At 54.3% G+C, this 20,672-nt stretch overlaps 6 protein-coding genes across 6 annotated transcripts; 3 read left to right on the top strand and 3 right to left on the bottom strand.

The window, feature by feature from the left end:
* Window positions 1-196: 196 nt before the first annotated feature.
* On the top strand, window positions 197-4,128 carry J4E87_005107 (uncharacterized protein; the record flags this gene model as incomplete). The annotated part of the gene is made up of 2 exons (XM_049376724.1): window positions 197-271; window positions 796-4,128. The coding sequence occupies 2 exons, from the start codon at window positions 197-199 to the stop codon at window positions 4,126-4,128; spliced, it is 3,408 nt and encodes a 1,135-aa protein (XP_049233580.1).
* Window positions 4,129-6,342: 2,214 nt separating this feature from the next.
* Window positions 6,343-7,920, top strand: J4E87_005106 (uncharacterized protein; the record flags this gene model as incomplete). The annotated part of the gene is made up of 3 exons (XM_049376723.1): window positions 6,343-6,651; window positions 6,705-7,456; window positions 7,506-7,920. 3 exons carry the CDS (start codon window positions 6,343-6,345, stop codon window positions 7,918-7,920), a joined length of 1,476 nt encoding a protein of 491 aa, XP_049233579.1.
* Window positions 7,921-8,732: 812 nt separating this feature from the next.
* J4E87_005105 (uncharacterized protein) lies at window positions 8,733-10,384 on the top strand (the record flags this gene model as incomplete). Its single annotated transcript, XM_049376722.1, has 4 exons — window positions 8,733-8,789; window positions 8,849-9,134; window positions 9,190-10,235; window positions 10,301-10,384. The coding sequence occupies 4 exons, from the start codon at window positions 8,733-8,735 to the stop codon at window positions 10,382-10,384; spliced, it is 1,473 nt and encodes a 490-aa protein (XP_049233578.1).
* A 786-nt stretch (window positions 10,385-11,170) lies between these two features.
* Window positions 11,171-12,934, bottom strand: J4E87_005104 (uncharacterized protein; the record flags this gene model as incomplete). Its single annotated transcript, XM_049376721.1, has 1 exon — window positions 11,171-12,934. One exon carries the CDS (start codon window positions 12,932-12,934, stop codon window positions 11,171-11,173), a length of 1,764 nt encoding a protein of 587 aa, XP_049233577.1.
* Window positions 12,935-14,313: 1,379 nt separating this feature from the next.
* J4E87_005103 (uncharacterized protein) lies at window positions 14,314-16,819 on the bottom strand (the record flags this gene model as incomplete). Its single annotated transcript, XM_049376720.1, is given in 6 exon segments — window positions 14,314-14,705; window positions 14,777-14,873; window positions 15,165-15,366; window positions 15,570-15,856; window positions 15,871-16,601; window positions 16,816-16,819. 6 exon segments carry the CDS (start codon window positions 16,817-16,819, stop codon window positions 14,314-14,316), a joined length of 1,713 nt encoding a protein of 570 aa, XP_049233576.1.
* Window positions 16,820-19,356: 2,537 nt separating this feature from the next.
* Window positions 19,357-20,070, bottom strand: J4E87_005102 (uncharacterized protein; the record flags this gene model as incomplete). The annotated part of the gene is made up of 2 exons (XM_049376719.1): window positions 19,357-19,963; window positions 20,012-20,070. The coding sequence occupies 2 exons, from the start codon at window positions 20,068-20,070 to the stop codon at window positions 19,357-19,359; spliced, it is 666 nt and encodes a 221-aa protein (XP_049233575.1).
* Window positions 20,071-20,672: the final 602 nt, after the last annotated feature.

Below are 20,672 nucleotides of genomic sequence, written 5' to 3'. Positions count from 1 at the left end.
TAGAGCTCGCCCGAGACAGATGGGCGCAACGTCGTGGTACGGCCAACTGGGCACCGCAGCGGGCCCTCAGTGCCTGCCCAAGGAGTTGCTGCCTCGGGCTCGTCGCATGCAGCATAGGTTGATGAGATTGACTTTACTCGCAGCGTGGAGCTATGACGGAGCAAAGTGAGGCATGGGGTCTGTGTACCTCCGTGTTATGTTTCGAGTCGAGCTGCCGCTATCAGCCCTCATCGGCGACATCTCGCTAATCCCAAGAGAGCCGGGTAGCCCTGTACGTAGATCCCAGAAGCAACAAGCAGTGGATTCTTCAGTCGTCCGCTCGCTCCTCGTCGAGCTCCACCTCTCTGCTTCAGCCCGTCGTGGTGCTTGTGCCGTCCATCCTTTGCTGCGCTCCGGAATGCAGTACGCCTGCTCCAGCACCTGATTGAGCCCCTCTCCTCCCACCGTCTATACTCGTGCAGCTTGCGATCCCTGGTTCACCGGCACCCTGACATGCCATAATGCTCGACAAGTCGTCACAAGCGCCTCGACGAGTGACCTTTCCCCGGCGGCTTGGTTTCCAACGAGAATGAAAACTGTTCCAACGGTAATTACCCTGCATTTCTCTATCTCATAGTCCGTGGATCTTGTGTACGCGCTGCAGCTGCCCTTGATTTGTTTTGATATGTCTCGATCGCCGACGCCGCGTCTGCGTCTACTTCCGAGAGCGGCTACACCACGACTGTCTCACCTCGATATACCTCTCTTATAAGATGTCGTACTAGGCGCCATGACTGACGGACCCTTGTGATACAGCTCTGTGCCACTGCCGCTGTCGTTGGTACATCCTCTGTCGGCCTGGCCTTTGGACGGGAGGCCCCCTTCGACCCGTCGCACCCCAATAGAAAAAAGGCCACACCAGCATACGAGCCGAGTCTTAATCCCATGTCGACCGCTGCCATGACCACGACCGCGCCTCCCTTTAGCGGCCCCGTACCCGTCGTTCCTGCCTCGCGCATGCCGTTTGCGACTCGACTCAGTCAGGACGGCCGTTCACAGCTGCGGATCGTGAGGAGGAAGACGAGCGACGACGCGGCGCTGCAGTTGCCGACGAGTGCGACGAGCGCAAACTACCCCTCCAGTGACCAGAGTGTGTCCGACGTAGACACGGCCAGATACGTGCCGTCACGGCGAGCCTCGTGGATCAAACGTCTCTCCTCCATATCCAACTCGTCGAGCAGGAACACCAGCCCGTCGCCGCTATCGCCCGCCGTGTCGTGCTCCAATGGCTCCATGGCCTTCTCCCACGAAGGCTCGACGGCGCCCATAGCCGGGAAGCGATCCTCTTCACCCGTCGCACGGAACAAGCTGGTGAAGCGCTCCTCGTCAGTGCGCGGGCCTCGTGAAGAGCCCAGAACGAGCACCTCGACCCTGCGACCGTCCTTCCGTCGTCCGGCCACCAGTCACCAACGCAACGCAACGCTGCAGAACTACGGCGCGCGGCTGTCCATGACGGCCGAGCACACTTCCATGGACGAGCACCCGCATTCCGCAAGCACCGACAGCGAGGCCGAATACACGCAATTCTTCACAGCGAGAATCATGAAGGAGCGATCACTAACGAGGCGGAGAGGCTCCGTGGCATATGCGAACGGGTTCAAGAGGATATTCCCGGACGACAAGCACAAGCCCATGCTCGTGCTCGCGCGGTCGGTCGTAGCAGGTTCAGAAGACGTAGATGACTCGACAAGCGATGACGGTGAAAGCGTCTTCTATGTAAGTAGGCCAGAGACGCCGCTCAGCATGACGGCCATGTTTGCGTCCAGGGAAGCAAACCAAACTCGTGGCCGGCCCTCCACATCCCAGCCCGAGCATGCCCCTCGACCCAAGCGCTCCTTCTCCATCACTTCCTTCCTGTCGTCCAAGAAGGAGCGAACAGGCGCCGTGTCCAGACCCAGACTTTCCCGCCGTGCGAGCCAGCGGGTCAACTCAGCACCCATCCTGCCTACTATGAGCAGACGGCCACACAGCACCTCATATGGAGAAGGCCGCCGCGATGTGACGGACCCCAAACCAGCAAAGCGCGACATCGCCACGTCCGCCGGGCTGCCCGAGTCAGCGACGGCACGCAATGGTTCTCACACCAGGCGTCTGTCGTCGCCCTTGCCGGCGCTTCCTTCCTCTGACATGCTCGCTGGCGCGGGCTTGGCGCCCTTGTCTCAGCAGCCCGACGATTTGGCCTCAGCCGCACCGGGCGCCAATCAGGCGCCACCATCCCCTACTCTAGCGCAATCGGGAGTTCGGGTCTCGCGTCATTCCATGGCCCCCTCAGAACAGGCCTCGACATTGGTCGGCTCGTCTGATAATGAACTTCGCGCCTTAGGCTCCGGCGACGAGGACGACGCTGACATTCAGAGCGACACCGTCTTTGATTCGCTGCGCACTGGTGCGACCAGAAGTACAGCTGGCGGCGCCCGTGGGCCTCGCATTGAGACCATATTCGACGAGTCACCCCCCGCCAAAGTCAAGGTCAAGGTCACAGCCCTACGCGATCTACTGCCGCCCGGCGCTTTTGGGGAGCCCACCGTCAATGGTGTCGCCGGCCACCAGAGCATCGCCGAGGAAGAGGAGAGCATCTCGACTCCCGTGCGGACAGTTCGTCCCCAGCGCTCATCGCAGGACTCGCCCACCTTCTCCCGAACACACAGTGCGCCTCTCTTCCCCAAGACGATAACGTCGTCTCCCCCGAGCATGCCCAAGCCGCTTTCGCTTGGCACATTGGAATGGGACTCGCGAGCAGGGGACGACGACGATAGCAGTAGGTGGTCACTAGAAGAGGCAGATGATGAGGATCCCTGGGTTGATCATCCAACAGTCAACCACAAGGCCACACCCGTGTCGCTGCTGCGACAGCACAAGCATCTGCTCGCGCCCGATTACGTTCCTAACCCAGCTACGCCCAAGCGTCCCACATCAGAATTCGGCGACAAGGACGCGCGAAGCAGCATCTTCGATTGGTCTGAACAGCAAATTGCAGACAAGAACTCAGGAAGCTGCACGCCGCCACGGCCCCGGACGGTGCACGGAAAGAAAGATGCGGACCGCAGAGGCAGTCGCTCTGTTGGCCGCAGAGTCCCCAGCGGGTTGCACGCCCGCAGCCAGAGTGTGCCCGTCGTTCCGGATCTGACTGGCAAGCGTAGCACAGTGGTCACAAACAAGTTTGGCACCTGGGGTGTGGGAAGCAAAGGTGTCACCGAAGACTGGAACGACGACTTTGACTTTTCCGAGCTCACTGAGGAGCCTGCTGCAGAGGACGGAAGCTCGCCTATGGGGAACAGTGGCTCGTCTATGGTCGTACCAAAGACTATACAAGAACAGCAGAACAACGTCCTTGCAAACATCAGTCTTCTGCGCGAATGGGGTCTACTAATTGAGGAGCTCAAAGAGCAAAGAGTACGCGCGGTTGCGCTCGGCATGATACAAGGCCCCCCTTCAGGCATGTGGCTTGAAGTGGATGCGATGATCGAGCTTGCAGACCAAGAGGCCGACCACGAGGGCCTAGCCCACGCCTCTCCGCCCTCATCGCCTGGCTTCGACGACGACGCTTTTGATGAACCACCTGCCAGCCCTAGCCTTGGACGAGGAAGGCAGAAGTCATCATCTCCTAACGAAGATAGCCCCAAGCCACCACAGTCAGCGCGCCCTCTGAGGAAGTCGATTCTCCCATCCAACAACGGCATCTTTACCCCGCAATCTTCACCGATCACACCTAGACTGGAATCCGACGCCACACCAGCGACACACGAATCCAAGACTATCGTTACGAGACCCCGCAAAGACTCGGAGGCTAAAGCACGTTCTGTTATCGAAGCGCTGCAAAAGAGGAGGAGCGCATACGAGCCGTTCCTGGATGCGCCTCCCGTACCTTCGACACCTTCGAAGAAGGTTCCATTCGACACCGCGACTCTGCGACGCATCGTGCCATACGTTAGTACGTTGACGCGCAAAGTCAAAGACACGATCAGGGATGCGGAGGGCTTGTACTCGAGTCCTATCGCAAGCCCACTACACGAGGAGCCACCATTCAGCATGATTCACCAACAAGATGCGGATCTTGCGGCTCAGATGAAACTCATGACAGTGATGTAAATTCACAGGAAACAACGACACGATGGAGCTATTACGAGCATGTTTGGGGTAGCATTCAACTCGCTCCGTGCTGGCCACACGCATCTGGGCAAAAGTTTGTGGGGAGAAACAAAAGTTTCTTCTGGATATTTCCCTTTGGATCAGAGCGTTTGAGCGACGATCCGGCCTCCATGGCCTGATCACCTTTACCCTGTATTAATTACGCAGCCGTCGATTACCAGGTCAGGCCAAGTACTGCATTTGAAGCGACATGGCATTTGCGATTCCTTTTTGCATAAGTTGCAGCATCTCCCAGCCAGGATACACGTGGAAAAGAGGAGGCATGCGATATGAAGCGCACATGCGCAGCATGCATATGTTTTGTCTAATGGAAGAATACGGCGCATTGAGGATTGGGTTTCCTATGTGGATGTGGAGCATATAATACTCTCCTGGTGGGATGGGCATACCGCGCAGTTCGCGAGAGCCGCTTTTCTACACGTCTCAGTCATGTACAAAAGCGGGTTAAGGGTTTTCTCTTTGTTCCTTTGTCTCATTGTCTCTCTTGATCTATGGTATCTTGAATCACCATGAGGGTCTTCTCAAAATCATAGCATCGATATTTGACGGCTGCTCACTGTCGCACAAGACAAGAATACACAGAATTTGAAACATATCTTAGACTACCGTCCCGCTCATACATGATGATGTCTTCACTTTTGACTTTCGGGTTCGGCAACTCTATCGTATCCAGATAGTTTAGGCCCTCTGTGTGTTCTCTAACAACCGACAGAACCATATTCTGAAACTTCAGTACACCGCCACTTTCTTTTACAAGACGGTCATTCCGGAATGTACTGTCGTATCCTGATTCCCGGTTGAGGTCTCTCGAATACATCAAAGCTCCGGAGCCGTTGTTGCGAGCCCAGCTACTGCAGCCCCATAGCCGAATCACATTTCACTAATGCATTTACACGCAGCGCCCTGATGAGCCAGCTACTAAGACATCGCCGAACGAGGCGCAGTAACCCGCACGCACGCACTGAAGATCGCCTGCGCATCTTGTTCATGCCGGAGAGCCAGATCATCGTACAGCAGCGTACCACTCGCTTTCGCTTCTGCCCGGGCGGGTCAATGGGCGGCAGAGACACGGGACGAGAAATCCGTGCAGAACATCATTCTAGGACAACACAACAGAGAATGCAGCAGGACATGCGTGAAGTCCAGTCTCCTTACAGCTACTCCGTACGAGTAAATTGTGCGTCAAGCCACTCCAACAATCTTGGATGATCACAACAATACAGCCCATGTCGCATTCCAGTCATAAAGCCGAAGCTACCACTAACCGAGAGACGCCCTAACACGCTGCACTGTCATCCACGATGCATATTCCGGTTTTCCCAACGATATAGCTTACCACATTATGTGCTATACAGCTTCTTTCGTTCATCTTCGGGATGGCTACCGCGATTGATGGTCCGACTCCCCGGCAAGCGCATACCACGCCTCCAAGGATGGGAAGAATACCCTCGGCCGGTTCGGTCGCACGCCGGAGTACTGTAAACAGAGCCTCCACGACCCTGCTCCACTATTTCCTTGTAGACGTGTGAACGGTCGCACAACCTGCCCTATGGAAACATGCGATTGCTGCACCAAGACGAAGGGCGAGTACTGCGGTTCCCTCAACGCGTACTCGCCAATTTCAATATGCATGTAGCTGAGACTGCGATGGTTTGACGGTAGGGCAAAACCTCAGACCCCGCGCTGTTATTCATCCGAGGTCAATGACGTTCCTTCTGTCTTGGGAGGCGCAGGCCAAGCAATGACGGGAAGCAACACCAAGAGAGAGGCGACTGCCACTTTGGCTGCTTGCCTGACTACATGCTAGAAGAGGGGCAAGTCTATATGTGAAGCGCTGTACTCCTGTCCATCCTGGTGTTCCTTTTCCCATCTGGACCAATCCTCGTATCGAGACGCTCAACAGCCAACTGCCTTCCAATCTCCACGACCTCACGGCGCTAACACCAAGAAAGAGAGCTCCTCGTACCCGTTGCCTGGACTACATCCGTACCTTGCATACCTCAACTGCGCCCCAACCAAACCTACTCCAATCTCGCTAAGCTCCGGCTCGGATTTGTTACGCCTCCAGCACGGCGCAACTGCCCAAATCAAGTGCCTTGCAGTGCTTGCGTCGGAAAAAGGCCAGCACTCTCACGTCATTCTCCGCAATTCAACATGGCGCTGAAACACTTAATAGCAGTGGTGGGCCTGAGCGGCTGCTCTGGTGTGCTGACGGCCAAAGCGCAATCCACCTCCACTGGTGCAGCGTGCGCAAGTCCCATTGCCCCACAAAATGGTGCTCCTTCGGTGGCGCCGGGGTTCCGTGTCGAGGTTGTGGCTAATGGCCTGAGGGATCCACGCGGCATTATTTTTGATCGGGAAGGTGGGCTGTTGGTCGTCGAACAGGAGCATGGGGTTAGCCGGTTGAGTATGACTGGTAATGGCCGGTGTAGGGACGTGCAGATGGTGGTTGAGGATGACTCTGTGAGTGTTTGCATCGCGTTGAGTAAAATGTGACTGATCGCTGACTATGGTAGTTGAACCATGGCATTGCTTTCTCGCAGGATGGAAATACGCTCTATGCATCATCCCACAGCAACGTCTACGCTTGGGACTACGATGCTTCGGAGGGTAAGACTACATCCGACCCCCGTGACGTCGTCGAAGGCATGGGAGACGACGAAGGTCATACTACGCGTACACTTCTCATGTCTCAGAAGGTTTCTGACATGCTACTTGTCTCTCGCGGTAGTGTGGGTAACATCGACCTCCAGACCCTGGATGTGACTACAGGAGTCTCAACGATCAAAGCTTTCAACGTAGGCAACATGACCGGCTCCGCGTATGATCATGCTTCAAGCGGACTGCTGCTTGGTTGGGGCCTGAGGAATTCGGTAGGAGTAGCTGAGGAACCCATCTCAGGTGGTATATACTCTGTTGAGAACAGTGTCGACAACATCGAACGTAGTGGAGAGACTATCAACCAGAACAACCCTGGTGAAGAACTGAATTTCCACGGTTACCTCAATGGAACTGGGAGCGATGTACAAGGTGGCAACTATGGCTACCCTTCGTGCTTTACAGCATGGAACAGGTCCGAGATTCCGGATTTTGGTGGCATGACAGGCGAAGCGTTTGCTATCGGAGACCAGAACGCTACTGTCAACGATACCTTCTGCGTGGAAGACCGTATCGCTCCTAGAATCACGTTCGATGCTCACATGGCTCCCCTAGACATCAAGTTCAACCCTGACGGCACTGCCGCATGGGTAACGATGCATGGCTCTTGGTAACTTGACCTGCACTTCTCTCTCTGTACCCTTCTAACGACTGCATAGGAACCGCGAAGAGCCCATCGGCTACAAGCTCAGCCTCGTCCAATTCGACGGCAAGGGCTCGCCTGTCGAGCTCGCGAACAGTACCACTGCTGCTACCGATATCGTCTCCAATCCTGACCTCTCCGCTTGCCCTGACTCCTGCTTCCGCCCCGTCGGCCTTGCGTGGGATTCCGAGGGTCGCTTGTACATGAGTTCGGACTCTACGGGCGAGATCTTCGTCGTTACGAGGGAGGATGGTAGTGGTATCGCGGATGTGAGCGAGGCGGCTGACGCGAGAGAGAATGAGAGCCCGACACCGTCTGGAACTGGAGGTGTATCGACGCCGACTGAGACGAGCGGTGCTGTGCTGAACTTGGGTGTCAGAAGCGGAAGTTATCTGGCTGCGGGTGTCGCTGTTGTCGGCGCGCTTCTGTAAAGATGAAGATGAGGAAGAGTCATAGTTTTCGGATATGCACTACCTTGATAGTATAATGCACTGCATGCTCAACAGAGCGTTGTGCCTCAAAAATTCCTCTAGGCCTCTCAAAATGCAATTACGCAATGGCTGATACTTCGCAGGAAAGCGTGGGATATTCTTCGCGAGTCACATATCGACGTTCGAAATGGGATGTGCGTCATTGGCTGTCCCTGCTCTCGAGGCCATGTGGAAGACCAAGAGAGCAGCGGCAACTACAACCATCATCATCGCCTCCAACCCCACAGTCACATCATGCAGTCCCTGATCATGCCTTCGACACCGACATCGCTCAGTAACCTCCGCCTCCCACGTCTATGTAACCTCGTTGGAACCCTGCCTGACGCCTACAAACGCACACTGGTCCAGCACATTCGTTTGCAACTTCTCATCACTATTGCGCCCAGCGAGCCGCAACACACCTCAGCTATCCTGTCCATTCCGTATACCGGCCGTCGTCTTCCTCCGCAAAGCTTGGAGTACTCGCATAGCCCGGAACAGCCGTACATTCGCGCGCAGTGTTGGGGACGATTGGTAGCGTTCACCTTCACCTCGTCTCGCCACGGCCATCTGCGGCCAGTCGGACCCCTGTCACCTTCACTGTCTATAGAACAATAGGTGAGTTTCTGTTTTCCCGGCTAGTGAGGGTGAGCTCGCCTCCGTATATCATCCTCACACGCTGCCAGCCTCTCTTCTCCCACCCATCCTCTTCCTCCATCGCACCGGATCAGCGAATAGTTCAATCATTGGCCTCTTCAGTATCCCATATCAACATGGCTCATTCCCAGAGCCCATCTACAGCTATGGCGTTCAACTCTCTACCCATAGAGGTATGTATTCCCAACATGCACGTGTGAGTAGACTCGAGTATACTGACGATCACTCGTAGCTCAACAAGGCCATTGCTCATGAGCTGCACGAGGACAAGGACATCGCGGCCTACAAGGCAACCTGCCGTGCTACCAACGATGCCATCGACGCCGATAACCTATCTTTCTGGCGCGCAAAGTATCGCGAGAAGTACGACTTCAAGGCCGGCCCTTCCAACCTCAACCTGCGTCGGGTATATCAGCGTCGCTCCCGACTATTCAAATACGGTCTCCGTTACAAGTTTCACTATGGAACCCATCAGGGGGAGAGGCAGGTCATCAACATGATCAAAGACATGATCATTGGTACGTCGGAAATACCCAGGAACTGAACACAATTTTCCTGTGCTAACGAATACAGAATCCTATCAAGGAGCTACCGAAGTTGACGAGCATGGCCGTCTTCGTTGCAAGAACCACGCCCACATTGTCGACTTCATTCTCAAGTCCCATATCCTCAACAACGACCGACGGGCCCCTGAGACCCAAAACGGCAAGATGGCTTATATCGACGATGGGCTTGCCGCTGTCCGGCTCATGTGCTCGCAGTTCATCTTCAACCTCGAAGGCTTGCGACATGATGTCTTTGCTTTTGAGGACTCACAGCACGCTGTCTACCTCTCATCCGACAAGGAACGCCTCTTCACCGGAGATGACCACAACAAGTTGAACCTCAGGTGGATGCTGCACGCGATGAACTTCTTCCGTCACCACATGATGAACGAAGATGCCCAAACATTGTTCGACAGGATCGATGAGCTAGACGTTACCCAGAAGCCTTCGGCGTGGAGAGAACAACTCACCGACGGAGCCAAGCCTCTGAGCAGGTACTGGAAGGGTACCTACTCCTTCCTTGAGAACATTGAGGTTCAGAAGCTGCGAAAGCAGGGACCAGGCAGACAAGTCTTCATTGACAAGAACGTGGACGAGGGCAAGATCCAGGTAGATTTCCAATTGGGAATGGCCTTCACGAACCCTACTGATCACATGCAGTCTCTCGAGCTTACTTTCGCAGAAGACAGTCGCCTACCCGATGGTCGCGAGCTCCCATGGCCACCCGTCTTCGAAGACCGCCTTCGCTCGCTTGGGAAGGACGCTGGAAAGAAGCAAGGCATCAAGACTCAGGGTCGGAGCGCAACGACCAAGGCAACTACAGGCGGTAGCATTCAGTTCGAGGGCAAGGGCGAAGACCTCGATGACGAGTACAAGGCCCTTGGCTGGCTCAACCCACTGCCCCCTCAAGGTGGTGTCCCTGGCTGGCAGCGCATCACCTTCATGAAGCACTTCACTGAGGACTACGACCACCCCAACGAGGATAATCTCTGGGCGTACGAGGGCGTTGTCTTGCCTGGTGGCCGCATCATCCTAGGCCGCTGGTGGTTTGCATCAGAGCCGGGTCGTAACGATGTAAGTACCACCTGCCCATGACATCTCATTCCTGCTTTCGATGGACATGTACTAACAAACGCTAGATGGAGTACAATGGCCCCTTCATCCTCTGGGCGGTCGACGAACCCGACTTTGACGAAGACATCAGCGATGATGAGGGTGCTTGAACGGCGAAACACATGGTGTCGACGGCAACTTGGTTTTGGTCCTCCATTCCACAACACATATCCCCTTTGTATATCTTTTGGTCATCTACCTTATCTCCCCTGCACATTCTCTGGCGTTCGACTATATTCACATACCTCCGGTGGCGGAGTCTTCAAGGCCTGGATGCCTGGACATTTCCCTTTGCTTATCTTAGTTTGGCATCACATATCACATAGCCTCTTTCTCTTAGCTTTTGGAGATTTGGGAGTAGGACGGATGTCCTGAATCAAAAGTCTTGTTCAATGGTCGTGTGCAAGAGTTCGTCCGCATGACATCGAATCTGTGAATGTACCAACCCAAAAGCGAACATGTCGCAGCTGAGCTCGGTCTTTCGTCAAGATACGTCACGAAGTCCCAAACAAAAACGTGCAAACCAGAACGCATGTACAAAGAGACCGTTTTCCATTTCATATCTATCTTCATTTCGTAAAGTCATGTCGTGAATCATTCATGTGTGAGCCAGAAGACTCGATTGTCGCATCAACCAAAAACACTTCTTCTCTTTCCTTCCGAACCCAAGAAGTCGCCTCCATCCATCGTCAATCATCAGAGTCGCGAAAACAAAAGAATGGAGCTGCTCAAAAAGAAGAACAATAACATTCACCTCCTCGCTTAACAAGCTTTCTGAAAGACAGAATAAGAAAAAGGTATGTAACAATACTTCTATCATCCACCGCAGTACACGAGTAAACAAGTCGGCCGTGTCGTGAATAACCATCGTGAGTAAACCAAAGAAAAAAGAAGCTCTAGTACCTCGCACCCATGGGCGGGGGCGGGACCGAGCTACCGTAGGGATTCGCATCGGCATAGGACGTAGGGTAGGATTGGTTGGCAGCTACAGGATATGCGTACGGATTAGCGGCTGCACCATTCATGTTGCCACCGAGGGCGTTCATCCGGGCTTCCTTTTCGCGGCGTTCACGGAGCTTTCTCCTCTTGCGGCGGCGAGTCTCGAGTTCCTTGACGCTGTGGCGTTGCTCGTTCATCTCTTTCCATTCCGAGTAGGCGGATTTGATACCGAGGGCGGCGATACCCACGGCGGCGGCGTCCTGGAGCATGTTCTTGGACTTGCGTTTGCGCGCTTCTTCGGCCGTCATCTCGCCCTCGCCAACAAGCTTGCGGCGGTTCTCCGAGGCAACCATGGAAGAGTAGACTCCGTGGGCGGCGTGGATGGTGGCCACAGTGGCTAGACCCGCAGTGAGGAGTTCCTTACCTCGTAGCTTCTTGCGCTTCTCCTCCATATCGGTGGACGACTCAGAATCCGCGCTAGAATCCCGTCGACCCCGATCCATTCCTCCATTCTGTGCTGTTAGAGCACCCGCTCCTGCCCCACCGGCGGCGGCTAGTCTGCGATCTGGGTTAGTCCTGGAAGGGGCTTCGGAATACTGGTCGTCCATACCGCGGCCTCGGCTGTACGAGCGGCGGTTGCCCCTACGTGATGGTACGTAGCTGTCCGAGCTGGAAGAGCGGGATCGGTCCTTTCGAGCACGAGACTTGGAGCGCACACGGTCGTATAGAGCCTTGCCTGCTGCGAGCACAGCACCGGTACCAGCTACCTTGGCGATACCGTTGTTTCCTCCTCTATCGCTGGAGTTGGAGCGGGAGCGGCCACGAGAGCGAGAGCGTCCGAAGATGGACCTGGACCTGGACCTGGCACGAGAACGGGAGCGAGACCTGGAGTCGTCACGGCCACGAGGAGCACGGGAGCGCGAGCGAGAGCCGTTGGCTAGGCGAGAAGCGACAAGACCACCGAGTGCAGACTCGGCGACGTGTCTCTTCTCGTGCTTGCCGGGGTCTCTGTCAATGAGACCGTCGATACCGGCAGCACCAAGAGCGGCAGTTGCAACACGTTGGCCCTTGGCACCGGTCCATGGACCGGCTTCCTTGCGGCTGCGGAAGGCTTCGACGGCACCGGCGACGATAGCGGCTTTGGCGGCTTGCTCCCACTTCTCAGACTTGTGTCCTCCTCGGCTGCGGCTGCGCGAACGTGATCCGTAACGGCTGCTTCGGCGGTCGCGCTCGTCGTAGTATCCGTATCTGTCGCTATCATAGCCACGGTCGTCTCGACGGGGGCGGGAGCGCGATCGGTCACGACCGCCGCCAGTGACGGCACCGATGATGCCGCCTAGGCCAGCTGACTCGCCGAAGTCCTTGACTTTGTCGACGATGGACTTGCGGCGCTGCATGTTGGGGCGCTCGGAGTACTCGGAACGGTCATCGTAGTCGCGGTCACGTCGGCGGGGACGGTCATAGTAGTCGTCGTCGTAGCCACGGTTCACTGAGCGGGTGCGGCGGGGCGGCGCATACTCCTCGCGGTACTTGGTCTGCCTATACTCGGCACCGGGAGGGAAGTCGCGGGGAATTTCTTCGATGCTGTCCTCGCGCGCTGCGGGGCGGTAGACGAGATCTCGTGCCCCGCCTCCACGGCCGCCGCGCTCAATGTACGTGGTCTCGGTGACGTACTCGGGCTCCCGAGTACGGTGCCGCGGTGCGTAGCTGTACTCAGACATAGTGATGGTGGTGGTGCTCTATACCGCCGTGGGCGATTGTGGCTCTAGGGGTCCGGCAGCAGGAAGGGTCGTATCCAGTCCGGTATTCTGCGCAGGGCTGGGTTAGCGGGCGCGCGAGGGGAAAAAGAGAGCGGCGGCGTGCAAACATACCGAGTGGTCGCTTTGTTCAGATAGAGTTTACTTGGCGGCTAGCGCAAGTGAGAGGCTGGTGGGCTGTCGCAACGAAGAATAAGGTGCCTGCGAAGTGACGGGACAAAGTGGGTAGGGGAATGGGGTGTCGAGCGGCGCAGGGCACAGGCAGGCAGTGGTATTTAACAGGTTGTCGACTCGGGAGGGCCAGGGCTGATGACTGTCCGTTTGGCTTGGGTCCCAAGGATCTATCTCGGTGCAGGTGGGGTGGCGTAGATATTACCGTTTGCTTGAGGCTGGGGTGGGCAGCCGTCTTGAGGGCACAGAGCGTGCGAGTGATGTCATTGCCGCCAGCCGGGCAGCCAAGCCCAATTCTTCTGCCACCACCTGCTGCGCCCAACGAGAAGCGCCTGTCCAACCCGGCTAGGTCTCATGATTTGCGCAGCTTTTCTGACCGGCATCCCTCACCGACGCACGCTTTGGGGGTCTTTTCGCTGCGAACATGTTCAACGTGCTGCTCGACATAGCCCCTCTCCGGCCGCCTCCGGAACCTGACCGGTGCCTCACTTCTGTCCATCTTACGTTGCGACGCCCCCAACGACAGCTGCCGTGAGGTAATGCTTATTCTGCCCATCTGCATGGCGGCGTCTCTCAACTCCACATGTCTCGCTGCGTCTCAGTCGTTCTTCCAAGTTTCGGTGCTGCACCTGGCCAGCTCGGCAGCACTCAGGCTCGATGACGAAGCCCGGTGCCATTGCGTGTAGGGGTGCTATGTACAGAACGCCACGTGAGTCAGCTGTCATTGGCCGGCACCCGTGGCAGGCACATGGAACTCCAGCGAACATGCGAGGATACACCTGTCAATCCGTGGCCTGACACCTGAACATTGGCCCGAACTACGGAAAAACCGGGTACTACCTGTCAGTTGTCAAAAGATGCCCAACTACATACTTTTCTTCCTTGAATTTTATCACGTAAATGACGATATATCTTCATGATGTGCCATTTTTAGTCGCTACGATCTGCCTAGGTGAGGCGAGTTTCTTGACATCGTACTAGCTGCATTGTTTCACACAAGTGCGACAACCTTTCCCATTCTCTTCTCGATATTTGAAACGCACATCTCTGCATCATCGCCGAACATAGAGTAACATGTACATGCGTTGTTTTTTGCAGGTCAAACCTGTTATCGCATTCAAGCCATGTCACCAGTCTCAGCTGCCAGCGATTGCTAGCTCACGTCCTGCTCTCTATCTCTGCCTCTTGCGCTGATAACCTGAGATGTACTCACCTTGATCGTTCGAGCCCTCGTCCTTGTCACTGCGCTGCCTCTTGTTTCCTACAGTCATCGAGGCCGTCATGTTGCCCATCTGGCGCTCCAAGTCTTTCGAGAATTCTTGCAACGCAGGTACGATACCGAAGCACGCCCTGCTGCTCTCAGCCACGAGCGTCCACTTCTTCGTTCCGGGCTCGCTGAGTGTAACCGCGCGTATCATGATGAACTCGTCTGCTCTATCGTTGCGGCGGCCTAAGGCGGCAGCAGCGGGGATGGAAGAGGAGCGGTCAAATACGTGGCGGCAGATGAGGATGGAGAAGCCATGGTTGTTGGGGTAGGCTGGTTGGTACAAGTCGATGATGTATTCTGTTGCGCAGTCAGTATTGGAGAGTCTGCTACAGCGCCTTCCGGCAGCGGAAAAATGGGAAGTGACATACCAAGGACGCTCTGCTTGAGCTCGCGCTGCAGTTGCAGGTCCTCGAGACGGCTCATCTCTTGCATCGCCCTGTGGTTGGCCATGAATGCGATTTCTTGCTGGTGTGGGATGAAAGACGTGGGGATCAAAGGCGAGGGAGGTGGTGGTACGTAGGCGCCAGGAAAGCGTCAGTGTGCTGAAGCGGAAGGCGCAAGTGTGCCACGTGGTGAGAAGCGGCCTTCACCTCCTGTTCATATTATGGCGAGTAAAGTGAGTACTATAAACGATATTCTCGCAGTACGCGACTATGGTATCCTACAGTTCACAACACAGGCTGAGGCCTTGACGTCGACCCTTCAACTCAAATCTCTGTCTTTAAGGGTTATCTTTAACTCCAGAAGATTACTCACCGATGTGACCTTCACGTTTCTCAGCGATTCCAGCTCTTCTCTGCTGCGGCAGCTGATGATCCGTTGTTTCAAGTCCCCAAAATCTATTCCGCCTGTATACTCCTTGAGATAAGTCTCCATCGCCATACGAGATGCGCTGTGCTCTCCGCATTCCTCGTTTCTTTTCTTTGTGCTTTGATCAAACCGCACGTCACAAATAGAACTGCAGACTCGTTATCATCACTAATTGCGATAGCTTTTGATAACGCAGCTTACCAAACAAACCCTCCGCTAGGGCAAGGGTTAGCTTGTACAGAGCTGCACATAGGCCTAGGACAAGGCCTGTTACGTCTTGCGGCTACAAGGAGAACCATCACGATAGCTATGCCGGGTGCAAGCCGTGAAGATGATGTGATCGTTGCGGACCTTGTATTCGCTTTGCAATATTCGTAGTTACCCTGAGCAACATCTTGCGAGCCAACACCGGGTTGAAATCTCCGCCGAACGATCGTGTCCAGCATATCGTAGTCAAACTCCGACGGGACTGGGAACTTGCGACCAAAGGGATCTTCAACGACGAATGGGTCTTGAAAATAAGTCCAGTCGGTATTCACAGCTCTTCCCAAATCTCGAATTTCGAGAACAACGGCGTATATTTGCTGGGTCGAGGCACTGCGTGGTGGCTGGTTACTTGGCAGCTCCGCTTGTGTACACTAAAGGAACGCACATACAAGACTTTGTTCACCAACTGCCCGAAGTCGGCCAGGAATGATCTGACCTCGCCGAATACGAACTGATGCAGCCCAGTGACCAGTGTCTGGATGTTACTCGCTACAGCTCCTTGGCTAGATACATTATCGCCAATGTCTGTGAGAGTATCTTGTGTGTCACGGATTCGCTCAGCGATCTGCGTACAGACTGCATCAGTATTCTTCCTCATATCTTGAACTTGACCAGCGACATGCCGTATTAGGTGCATGTTGATGACACTGCTGTAGAACTGGAGGTTTCTCTGAAGTTGCACAACTTCCTCTTTCCGGCAGAACGTCCAGCCGAGCTTATCCATGGTACCTCTCAGAGCGTTGGATCGACTTGCGGGGCCTAGGGACGAATCGTATTTCTTGATCTTCGCCCAGAACTCCTCAAGTCGATGGCGACAGTCCGCCGCGACAAACTTGATTGTGTCAAGAAGTGCTGAGGGGGCTGCGCTGCTGTCGAGTTGGTCCAGACCATCTAGGGCAGTTTTGAGCGCCTCAAGCTCCTTGATGAGTTCCTGGTATTCCGATTTTGCTCCACCAGCAGATCGCAGACAGTCAGTGATATCCTTGATGAGTTTGCCGACCGCTATGACATCTCCGATACCGACACTGAGAGGCATGGCCGTGCGATATAAGTGGCGCGAAGCGTGTCTATCCCGGTAGGTCGTGTAGATAAGTGCAGTGATCGTCGCAGTTCTATCTGTGAAGGGCTAGATACCTAGGTGGTAGATGAGTAGAGCGCCGAACAACTTGCCTGATGTTAGGCACGGAGTGCGAAACGGAGAAAGGAAAGATTCGAGGTATGCGACTGCTGCGCGGTCATAAACAAGCTTGGAGAGCGAAACCGCCAGCTTGGGGGGCTGTGCTGCAGGTCAAGCAGCCCGCCACCACTCCTAGCCTTGCTGCAGGCAGACTCATTGGGCACTAACAGCCTACATCACGAAAATGGAGATGTAGAAGCATCAATGAAGACGGCTGGTTTGCGATTGAAATGTGCACTTAGCGACGTTAACAACAAAGGCGCGAGGAAAGCGCAGACGTGCTAAAGTGAAAAGTGCAGGTGCGCCACGTGGTAAGACTGGAAGTCACGACTAGGTCCGCTCTCAAAATTGATGCCTGCAAAAAAGGCACTGTATACTTGTTGATATATCATACTGCGTGAGTCGCATGCGATACTACTTCTGTCATCCTAAGGCGTCGACACGTTTGCCAGCAACGTGACAATGAACACCAGACGCGTGGATTCCGTAACGATCAAGACGCTTACGGAGCTGAAGTCCAACCTCCATGCAACGTGGTGTCATATTCTCGAGGTTTTGTTCAAGCTCAAGTTGTAACGTCGCAAAGAATCTGCCGTCTACCATACCTCCTATAGAGACACTAGGGCAGGATATAACACCGTCTATCTTGGCGATATCTTCTAGAACAGGGCTATAGACTGAGTCGGAATCTCTAAAAGGATCGAATCGGACGTTTTTCCGCAGAGTTCGCTCCATAAAATTGTAACAGACTGCATTGGATGGTCGGTTGTGGGCAAGTGGAAGTAGTGTAAGAAGCTGGAAAAAGTCTGCGCTACTGCTGCGGACGTTTTCAATGTTTGATAACAAGTCGGTAGCCTGATAGAGCTCTAAATCAAGGTTCGAGCTTTATGAACCGCATTAGTGAAGTTTCACGAATGGACTGAGAATGTACTTACCATCCAAACCCCCCTCCGGGGCACGGAACAATCTCTGCCGACTCGCAACGAAGTATGGGCCGTGCTGCTTCCTTAATGATCCCGGTGCTCACGATTATGAACATCGTGATGGCAGTTCCAGGCTGGAGACGTGAGGACTCGGTAATGACGTCAAGATGGTCCTGTTTCCTACACAGTTCGAAATTTCCCATCTTCACCTCCATGGAACACCCGCCAATTTTGAACCGGTGGCGAATGACGGTATCAATCAGGTCGTAATCGTACTCTGTAGGAATGGGAAATTTGACTCCGAAGGCATCTTCCACTTCCAAAGGAGCCTGAAAGAAGGTCCAGCGTGTGTCTACCGATATGATGTTCCGGATATCAAGCAAGATCTCGTAAATCTGCTGCGTGGACGTACTGAACAGGAAAGTCAGCTCAGGTTTAAACTATGCTATATTTGTTGTACGTACAAGGTACTGCTGATGAGCTGGAGGAGACGAATCAAATACAGTTTGATGTCACCAAAGACGAATTGATGTATGTCTTGGAGCAACGTTTGGACATCGCTCAAAACGACCGCTTGATTCATGTTCTCTTTATTGATGTGCTCGAGAACGGTCCGGGTATGGTATAGCTGTTCAGATATATGCGAAAAGTCGATCTCGGTTGTTGCACGCAGGATCTCCAGGCGCTCAAGACTGTGTTGGGCTAGATGCAGGCTGACAATACTGTGGCAGATATGAATGTCTCGTCGGAGTTGTTCGACCTGATCTTTCCGACCAAAATGCCAACCAAGCTTGTCTGATGTAGCCCTCAGTATCGATGGATGGCTAGAGGAGGCCAAAGATCTTTCATACTTCTTGACTCTTGACAAGAATCCTTCAAGTCGTAGCCTGCAGTTTGTGGTCGCAATATTGATCGGGCTAACATGAGCGATTGCATTCATGTCGTCGTCGATGTGATCGAGGTGGTGTAATGAGATATCGAGTGCTTTGAGATCTTTGACCAGCTCCTGGTACTCCGATTCAGCCCCGCCTACAGACCGCAGGCAGCTGATAGTTTCTTTTATCAGTTTTGCAACAGTGATGAAATCACCAACAGCAAATCCGAAAGACATGTTGATGTTTGGTAACGGATGCGAAGTCTGCTCATCTCGGGTTGTAATAATACATGCCGCTGTGTAATTATGCAGCGCAACTACATTTCGGTGATTTCGTTAAGCTGCGCAATTCGGGCTGGGTGGCGTGGGAAAAGGAGTGAGTAAAGTGTTAGAGTGCTCAGTGAAGGTACATTGAGAATGGCGGTAACTGCGACATGATAAGCGCGAGTGCCAAAGATACTGGAGTTGTATATTTCTCCATGTTCGTATCACGCTCCTTTTAGGGTGGTCGAATGAAAATGGCGGAGAGGGTCATTGATGCAGTCCACATGCAGCCAAGGAAGGCGCAAGCTTACATCCAACTGCAGCTCAATGGCTCCGCGACCCTTCCAGCCTCGCCATTCGACTACCTGTTCGATCGTTAGCGTCAAATTTAGAGCCGAGTAACATCGAATAGCCCAGAACGGAAGAAGGGTTACGAAGCACTCTGTGGACCCCAGAACGGAAGACGATGAGACTGCAGCTTAGAGTGCCGCAACTGGCTGCTTTGATGATGGCCCATTCCAAGTGTTCGCAGTATCCAGGAAGGTTATCAGTACGTGTAGCTCTTAATTGGTGGTTTCCTGCCCCGTCCCGATACATATGTTACACGCATATATACAAAGCGTAAGATCATTCTCAAACCTTGATCGCGTATCGCCGAGGCTTGTCGCTTTCGACGGTCTTTCCTGTCCTCTCCTTCGCCCACAACCTTAATCTTGACATGCGCTTTAGATTTGACGCCTCCCGCTTCCTCAGTATCTCCGACTCAAGCTCCTCTGGCGTAAGCTCCATAGCCGCTGCCTTCTTCTTCTGTATCTCGCGATTCGGCTTGGAAACGTTCTTGTGTAGTAACTTCTTCACTTGCTCTCGAAGCGTCCTGGCTGCTTCCCGCGTGTCGTTTTGGTCAATTGCCCCGCCCATCTTCACAGAATCCCGAATCTCCCTTTCCCTGTCTTTCCTGCCCCATGGTTCGAGGTCGGGTGTCTCAGGCCAGACGAATGGCTGCTCCAACTCTACTGTCATGTATTTCTTCGATTCCTCGCGGAACCAATGCCGTGGTTGTTCGCGCGTATCGCGTACCGGCATTTGCTTGACGTACGAGCGGATGTTGAAGCATTTGACGTTGTAGGCGTGGTAGAGGTAGTCGCGGAGGTCGTATTTGGAGAAGTCTAGCGGGACCTGGAAGCGGGCATGGTATGGGGAGAGTTGGGGCGTGCGAAGAAACGCCACTGTGAATTTAGGGCTGGATCGTGTCAGCCTTGAGCGTAAATGAGACATCGCCGTGACGTACAGGTATATCTTGTTGCTGCCGAAGGCTATCAGCTTTTTTGTGATGGGCACGGCGTCCATGGTGGCGGGGCGATGAGGTCCAGACTCTCCAATTGCCAGCGGTCGCAAAGATTTCTAGGTTCGATAGGGAGTGCTACAGCGCTTTCGAGGAGTGCAAAGCGCGACGATGCGCTATATCGAGTTGTAATGGCTTTCGCGATGCTCAGAAAATGGATCGGGAGTCGCTCCGCAAACGCCGATGCCCGCCAAGCCTTTCTCAACTTCGGTAGCCTTGCCCACGACTTCTTCCATCGCTCCTGCTCGATACTCTGTTAGGAGTACTCTTTTGTCTGTCGACCACATGACTTTTGAATTCAGATGGATGGATTGCGTGATCTTTCATGTGCTGCTTAGCCTACCTCGTCACTCATATTTGCCAGCCAACAGCTCTGCGCGATACGATGCAACTACCTAAACATCAAAGGTCTATCTGCTTATTATCGCCCGAAGCATCTCTGTCGTGGATGCGTCTTCCTGGGCTGCACGTGTGGCTTTGGTGACGTGCTCAACCCCTTGTAGCAGGAGAGAGCTCTCCCTCCTCTATAACAGGCCACCTTAGACGACAGTGTCTTCAAGTAGTAGACCTTCCCCCTCACCCATACTAAGAGGATACTTCTCTCATT

Source organism: Alternaria ethzedia (assembly GCF_023757985.1).
Source record: "Alternaria ethzedia strain BMP 0044 chromosome Unknown scaffold_10, whole genome shotgun sequence".
Taxonomy (NCBI): domain Eukaryota; kingdom Fungi; phylum Ascomycota; class Dothideomycetes; order Pleosporales; family Pleosporaceae; genus Alternaria; species Alternaria ethzedia.
The sequence above is the reverse complement of the archived record's forward strand: the minus strand, read 5'-3'. Positions and strand labels throughout refer to the sequence as shown.